The following is an 8058-nucleotide window of genomic DNA, read 5'->3' on the forward strand; positions in this document are numbered from 1 at the left end:
GCCGGTCCCCTTTCGCCTTGCTGCGCTAACGTCTCCTTCAGGTGGCTGAGGAGGCGCGTGTGTGTAAGGTCACGAGTGTATCGGCTCTTCGGAGACTCCTCGGGCAGGGGCAAACGCTTCATTGATTTACTCCTCTTCCAGCTTCCTAAAACGATTGTTTTTTTTGTTTCAGTAGCAAATAAGTGGTGCGGCTTTGGGTAGAAATCACTGCAAAGGCAGGTCTCCGTCCTCTGAGAAGCCCCTGGTGTTCTGCGGGAGCTGCGATTCTACGGGGTTAGAGTCTCGTGCCTCAAAATAAGTCAGAAGGCAGGTGGATGGGTCAGTCTTTTGAAATATATTCAACTCTGTGTGATACTATATATAATCATACCTATTCTCGACGTGTCTTTTATCTATATTGCATCTACAGTGTACATATGTGTATCTATATAAATGATGAAATCTTTACAACATGCCTGCATCTTTTCGTGTACACCTGGAGAAAAGAGAGCTTCTCTTTTTATAAAGAGAGAAGCTGTCTCTGCTGCCACGTCAATTACTTCTGCTTAAGCATTTAACATTATCATTGTTCTCTGTTCTACAGGGGAAACAAAAAATCCCAGACAAATGCCTTTCCTCAGGCGAAGGAGTAGGACTGAAGACCTCCTGGAGGGATAACGTTCAGCCTGCAAACTTGTTTTCTCTTCCACTGAGTGTTGCAATTGAGATCGCTAAATCGACTCCTGAATGACTGAACAGTTTGTCTAGGAAAACAGCAAGAGAGACTGAACACGGAATGAAGAGAGTCAGTGTGGTATGAAGACAGATAAAAGTAACTGTCTGTACAAGGATGGATAAGAAAACAGAAAATAGATTCATTTTTGTTTTCACTGTCTTAGGACTTGAATAAAATGGAGTATCAGCCTGTGCCAAAGTCTCCATTTTGAAGGCAATTCGAAGTGCATCGATCCCCACGCAGTGCGTCTCTCTCCCTTCTCGTTGATGCTGCCCTCCCTTCTGCCTCTTCACACCTTCACTGGTGGTGGAAGAGCCTCTGCCCACAGATTGCTCAGTCTTTCTTTGGCAGTCTTTCCCCTTCTCTCTCCATCTTTGTGCAAATCTCTGAAAAGCTATTTTATCTCTTGCTAACAAGCTGGCGCTGAGACAGTGCCTCAAAATCATTTTGCCGCTCTAATGTTCTTTCACATAATAGTGTGTAATCTTCATGCTGCTTGTAGCAGTTCAGTATTTCTACGCGAATTGCACACCTCTTATTACTGCCTTTTTACATGGCATACACAGCAATGTCGCGCTCTGCTGAGGCAGCCACTTGTGTCTAGTGTTCTACTGTATTAGCAATGCTTTCTAGCTTATGGCAGCGCCACAGTTCTGCCTGGCCTACTGTAGAGAGCTAGTAATGAGCATGCATCCAAACATTAATTGCTATGCCTTGCTTTCAATGTTGATTTCTTTTCCTTACTAGAATCCATTGCAGGCATAAGAAAATCTCAGCAGTCCGTGATTTTTGCATTGCAAACTTTCAGCTATACCCTAGGATTATAGTTCATATCTGCAAATGAGTGAGAGGAGGAGGGAAAATAATTCAGAAGAATAGGTTCTTTTAAAAAACATTTTCTTATGTTACAAATGTTAAGGGAGAAGTTGTTCCTATTGCTTGAATTGGTTCAGGTGTGGCAGGGTATGTCCTCGGGCTCACTGCTACGCTGAGGACTGCGCGTCGCCAGGAGGGTGTTTCTGTGGGTGCTTGCAGAGAGGTGCTGCCATCTGTCCCTGCCTCCACAGCCCTGAGAAAGGCATCGGCCCCTGCACCCACGTATCCTTTGAGACCCACAAGGGTGCCATCAAATCCCACCCGCTTTATCCCCAGGCCGGCACCTCTCCTTCAGAGGGGTCTCCGTGCACCAGGCCTCCAGGGACCCTCACTGCTCAGCACCCAAGGGGGCAACCCGAGGGTTGCCAAGGTCCCATCACCTCTCCGGGGGTTTGCGTTGGGTCGAGGTCCCGAAGGAAGGGTGTTACTGAGACTGTTCCCGACTGCAGGTCCTGGCATTCCTCGTGGCCGCAGAGCAGAAGGGCACATCCTCCGGAGGTCATAGAAGAGGAGAGAGGATGTCTACAAGTGTGCCTCGTGCCGTGCCAGGCATGAACTGGTTGCTCTCGTTTAACCGCCCTGATGCAAGGAGCTCTTTCCCCAGGTAATTTTCCAGTGATGCATCCAACCGCCTGTCCCACATGCGCTCGCTTCATCCTTCGTGGGCAGCCCGTGCCGTGTGGTTGTGCTCCTTTTCACAGTCTCTCTGTCAGCGAGTGTTAGGTTAGTCCTATACTTTCCGTAATTAAGAAGAAAACAACGCTTCTGGCTAAGCCTCCGTACCGTTTCCAGACCGCAGCATGGGGCGCATCCTGTTTGCCGACCTTTCCCTTTATCTGTTGATGCCTTTTGGTTGCCCACCTTTCAGGCAGAGTGCCAAGTACCAGGGTACCAGTGAGCTGCCCTCAGTTTACTGAGTGCTGGTCATATTCTGATCAGATTGCGCAGCAGAAATTAAGCTGTTTGAATAAATTTTATTAATATAGATAATAAAAGCCTGGAGCATTATGGGTGTTATGCTCTTCAGTCATCTCAAATTTCCAGCCTTAAAAAGCATGAGAAGTTTTGCCTCTTTTTCTGTGTCACCAAAAACCTACAAAGCAAGTATTTTTTGTGGGGCTATTTACGGAATACTGTGGGCTGCTTCGCAGGAGATTTCAAGCCAACTGTCTTGATATTTTTAATTTACTGGCTGGGACAAAAACAATGTACAGAAACCCGTGATTAAATTAATTTACTACTACTTTTTTAAACACAGATAGTGCAGTTTGCTAGTTCTACGTCATAAGCCGTGGAGAGCTGGCCTCTATTTTGAACTGTGTGGCTGAGGAGACTTATCTTTCCCGTGAAGAAGTTTCACAAACTTTCAAACTATCAATATTACAGTGTAGTAAATGGCATAGAGAGCCTGGGGCCTTTGCCACCCCCTCAGGAGAGGAAGGTCGAGGTTATATGGCTGTAATTATTCACACCGCACAAAACCAAGAAATAAAGTGGGAGATCAAGCAAAGCATCTAGTCAGAGCAAAGACGTTTCTACTGACACTTCAGAACTGAAGGAGATGGTATCCCAGGTCCTGCTCCTTCCCACGTGATGTTCCCAGAGCCATAGGGAAGGTGAGGTGCCAGGCTGGAAGCAACGGAGGAAGAAAAAGGGAATATGGGGGATAGTCTGAGTCGGACAGGGCGCTGCTGCTTTGCAGAAAAGTGAAGCTTAGGTGCTATTGACTACGGATGGGATTTGTACCTCAAGGAAAACTTATTTTCCTCTGAAATGAAATCAGCGTTCCCAGAATAAATAGGATGACAAGGCCCATGATTTTCCACTTTCCTTGTTGATATTTTCATGCGAAACAAAGAGCATGCATTGTGAAGGAAAATAGCTCTTCCTTTGTTCCGTGGAGAAATGCAGTAACCTTCCATAGATAAACAATTGAGCAAAAGTCTGTGAAGGGGCAGGGAGAGGGGGAGAAGATTATTTGCAGATAAAAGGCATTTTCTCATAAATGAGCAAGGTTCAGCTGTAACTCAAGGGCTTCACTAACCAGTTTGGATGATGTTTCTCAACACCAACCATTCAAACGCAGTTTTCCATGTATCTCAGAGTTTGTATTTATTAAATACTGCTTGTTCCACACAGATGATGCAAGAACCCATCCCAAACATCCTCTGGTTTTCAGATGGTGCCTGCGAACTTGATGGGATTCTAGCAGGATAATGCAAACCTGGCATGAGATGCAGCGTGGTAATACTGCCCTTTAACATGAGGAGGCAGGGAAATTCGGGACCTGGTTCCAGCCATCCCACTTACATTCACCGGGACCACTCAGCGTGCACAGGGGAAATGGACCTACAGCTCCTATTGACTTTCAGCTTAGAAGGATAGCACTTCTGTAGAAAAGACTTGTAGGTCCCATATATTGTCAGTATAACCAGTGAAAGTTTAATAAGGTGCTTGGTGGTGGTGCTGCTAAAAGAGTAGCTATGAAACCATTTGATTTCTAAAAATCGTCAGGAGGCGACATTGTGAGAAATGAATAGTTACCAATCAGCTGCTTCCTCCGGCTTGCGTTGGAAAATGCGAAGGCGTTCTGTTTATCTGCACCACCTGGATTTGAAGATCAAGGATTTTACTCGGCCCTGAAAGATGCAGCCATCTTCAGAAGGCCTTGGTCTTGCTGCAGTATTCATGTGGCAGGCAGGATGATCACTTGCTCGCTGTGGCTGTGTGTGAAGCAAAAGGGGCTGTGATAGCATTTATTTCTCTCCACTTTCATTGCCTGTACCTAGGGTCACAACGTGGAGAGGTAAAGCAACTACTACTGATCTCCCCACCGTCAGAACTGTGCTACTGCAATGCCACCACCCATGCAGCGAGGGGCATTTTCCTTCCTCTCCCCAGGACAGAGGGGCTCCAGGGACACATTTGTGCCTCTCCAGTCCTTTGTATTCTCTGCCCCAGCTCTTTACCTGTAGAAAATTCACAGCTCATCTAATTTCACTGTGGATTTAGCAGGTACAAATATTCCACAGAGTTTAAAATCCTTGCAGGAGCATTCAGCACTGTAATATACATTTAATTCCCGAACCATTAGGAATAATTTGCATAACAACTGATGCCTTAGCAGTTAAAGGAGCCACCAAATCCAATTCTCTTGAAGCAGTTTTTACGCAGCCGAAGCTTTTGAAATTAGCAGGGTTTCTCTGGAATTGGCGTAAGAAATAGTGTGCTTTCTGAAATAGCAAGGTGTTTAAAAAGAACTGCGTGCTTTTCCACAGTGCTCTCCTGCCAGAGATCTGCCCCGTGCTGGTGGCAGTGCTGATGGACAAAGGGAGAGAGGACGCCAGCTGCAGAAGGTCTCAGCAGCACAGCTCATTCCGAGAGCCAAGCGACAGCAGCATTGTCCCTTGATCTGCTGCAATGTCTCAGAATTTCCTTTATGCCACGAATCATTGCATCTGACCTGCAGCTCACAGAAACCAGTAGCTGTCTGGGAATCAGCTTTTGCGAGCCTTGTGTTGTTACATTCTGCACTTTATGGGCAGGGAAAAGAGCTCTTAATGAATCTAAGTCAATCACTCCTCCCAAAGTACCGGGCATAATGGCATTTAAGCGTGTGTTAAGCAAGAGTTTTACATTGTCTTAAATCAGGACTCCGAAGCTTGCCTGTAAAGCAAAAAAAAAAAAAAAAGTAACTTTTTAACCTTTTTATCTGTTTATTTTTGCTGCTTTGTGATATATAAAGGTGGCCTGGAACGTTTACTCTGCTTCTACATAAACTATTCTACTTGCGTCTGTACACAGAAATACCAGATTTTAGCTTCCCCGTTTTTGCTGAAGGACGCAGGGAGAACTGGAGAACCTTTGGGAATCGGCCAAAGAAACAAGACGGCAAAGTGAGTGCCTGGTCTGCACGAACATCTCACTCGCAAGGGATAAGTGAATAAAAGGTTCAGCAAGCTTATACCACTGCTGCGGGTGGAGGGAGACTGGGCTCCAGGTGCCAAAGACCAGCAGGCCAGCTTTGCTATCCCTGGCAGCTCTAGCACAAGGCAGCATCAACAAAGAGCTGTGGCTGCGACAGGAAGAAGGTTGGGTTTTTTTTTTTGTTATTTTTGGTGACCCAAGAAAATAAATTAACAGATGGTGTTCAGCAATGGCCTTTTTAGAGAGCTACAACATTTTTACAACCTGTCTTTAGCCAGAACTAATATATGGATTAGCAGAATTAATTTGGTCGTAGGCAGTCAGGAAGGACAGGAAAACAGCTCTTCTGACCTGCACTAGATTTATCATATTTCAAAAAGCAGATCATTTGGATAACACCTCCTCAGAAAATGCCTTGAGATTGCTTCAAGGGAGAACACAACCTTCTTCCTAATCTCCAGTCCCTCTAAGCGCTTGCATTTGATAACCGTTGCCCCCTCCTTTCAGTTGTCTATACCTAATTTTCATATCCTGTTTTATTTCTCCAGCATAAGCACAGTCCCCTTCTGGGATGAATAGCGCTTCCCAGAGCTCCTGCAGCACGAGGCAGGTGGATCCCAAGGAGTCTTGGTAAGAATCAAAGACGTGGAGATGTAACATACTATCTTGCACACCTGCTGTAACGCGGCAGCTCAGTGCCCACTAGCACAGTGTGGTCTCATTTATTTATATCACCGTGGGAGCAAGAGACCTTCGTTAAGATGACAAATAGCAGGTAGGGGGGAAGGCAGAAGTTAGTGTGCAGTGCAGCCCACAGAGTACTGTAATGAAGTATAAATTCTGTTTTAATTTGGTCACTGAGATTTGATTGTCTTTCAATACTTCAGTCCTGCTTTAGGACTCTCCAGGGACTGCACTTTTGTGGGCGATGAATAAAAGGAACTGGGATATTGGGTACCTTTCCTTTTCATTATCTTGCCAAAAAGTTGAAATTTGGCAAACCTTTAGAAAAATAACTGGAAACAGGGCCTAAGCACAGTTGTTCACTGTTTCCTAGTAATTGGGGTGGGGCTTAGAGCTTTAGCTGTATCATAATTAGGTAACAACTGTATTTGTGGCCGTCCTTTGTACAGGATGCTGGAGGTGATCTAGGAGCGCCTGAGCAGACAAGGAAGAGTCTCCTGGACAGAGTCACTCCAGGTAAGCTCTCCCTCGCCTGCTCCCTGGGAGGTGGCTATATCGTGCAGTAAGATTAGCATCCCGCATAATTTAGGGAAGTTCAGGCCGTGAACTGGTTCTTGAAGGACAATCTTTGCCAACAACAAAGATGGGACAGCAGGCTCCGGCCCTACCTGAGGAGGGGAGCGGAGCATCAAGCCTCAGCCCATACTTAAAGTTATCTTGACTCCTTAACGCTCCCTATAGCTGGCGCGTGCACTGAGTGGAGAAGCAGCCCTGAGAATGGTATCTGAGGAGCAGCTCAGTTGAGCTGATGTGCATCTAACAACGAAGAGAGAGGGAGAGCGGGCCGAGTGTGCGTGGCCAAAGCTTCTGCGGGGATTTCTGCAGTGCCCTCAGAATCGCATAGTAACCACTGCCCTTTTGCACAGACAGCAGCTTTTCTCTGGCTCTCATGCGTGGCAAGTTGCAAGAGGGCTTGCTCTTCTTGGGGGGGGTTCAAAATGATCCTCAGCAGTCCTTTCCCCACACAGAGTCAGTGTTGTAGGGAGAAGTATTTGATCTCTTTCCCCAAACTCAGCTCTCCAACTGGAAGCATGCATTGCTTCAAGAGAGAGGATGAGGAGAAAAGACAAGGACACAGTGGCTGATAGAAAGACTGGGGAAAGCCCGAGACAAAACCAGGGCAGCAGCCAGATCAGGGGTGTAGGTCTGATCTAGTGACCCAGCTGCACGACCGAGATCTGGTAAGCTGTTCCTCGATAGGTGCACTGCAGCAGAGGGCACCAGAAAGCAAGAAAAACTTTGCTCTGTGCTAACAGCTTGTAAAATACTACTGTCTCTGTGGGTTACAAAGGCTGAGGGTGCTGGTGACGGGGTTGGCTTTGTGCTTTATGTGGGAAGGAGTGACGAAGAAAGACTCGACAGTCCTCTGTTGCGTACTTTAACTTACCATAAACACAGGCAGCGTGATGGCCGCGAGCTCTCGGCATCCCGGCTCAAACCCACGCTGTGGCTGCAACTTGGGTGTAACTCCCGTGCGTGACGGAGGCACTGCTGCCCCGTGGTATCTGATGGCCTTCCAGAATTGCTGAACGCTTGAGAGCTTCCCGAGATGGGGAAATGGGTCTCTACATACCTGCGCGCATCCTCCGAATCCTGCAGAGGATGCTCCTGGCACTTCTACGGTCGCACTCGAACGTTAAGCTTTTCTGCGCTGAGGGCGATGCTGCGTGGCTGTCTCGCAGCCCGTTCCATCTGCGGAGTGCCATCAGCGTGACCTGCTCATCCCCAAGCCCCCAGCCGCGCTCTTACCCCCTGCCTGCAGCCGACCCCCGGTCAGGGGAGGCGAGGGGGCCGCC

General features: G+C 47.2%; 1 protein-coding gene across 1 annotated transcript in view; it reads right to left on the minus strand.

The window, feature by feature from the left end:
• The window catches only part of SOWAHA (sosondowah ankyrin repeat domain family member A), a 13286-nt gene that overhangs the window by 1678 nt on the left and 3550 nt on the right, over window positions 1-8058 (minus strand). Inside the window, exons 3-5 of the mRNA XM_009331467.1 lie at window positions 7836-7954; window positions 4136-4198; window positions 3-145 (exon numbers count right to left, since the gene is read on the minus strand). Coding sequence (XP_009329742.1) covers window positions 3-145; window positions 4136-4198; window positions 7836-7954 — 325 coding nt within the window. The remainder of the gene's footprint in view (window positions 1-2; window positions 146-4135; window positions 4199-7835; window positions 7955-8058) is intronic.

Source organism: Pygoscelis adeliae, unplaced genomic scaffold, assembly GCF_000699105.1.
Source record: "Pygoscelis adeliae isolate BGI_AS28 unplaced genomic scaffold, ASM69910v1 Scaffold108, whole genome shotgun sequence".
NCBI lineage: Eukaryota > Metazoa > Chordata > Aves > Sphenisciformes > Spheniscidae > Pygoscelis > Pygoscelis adeliae.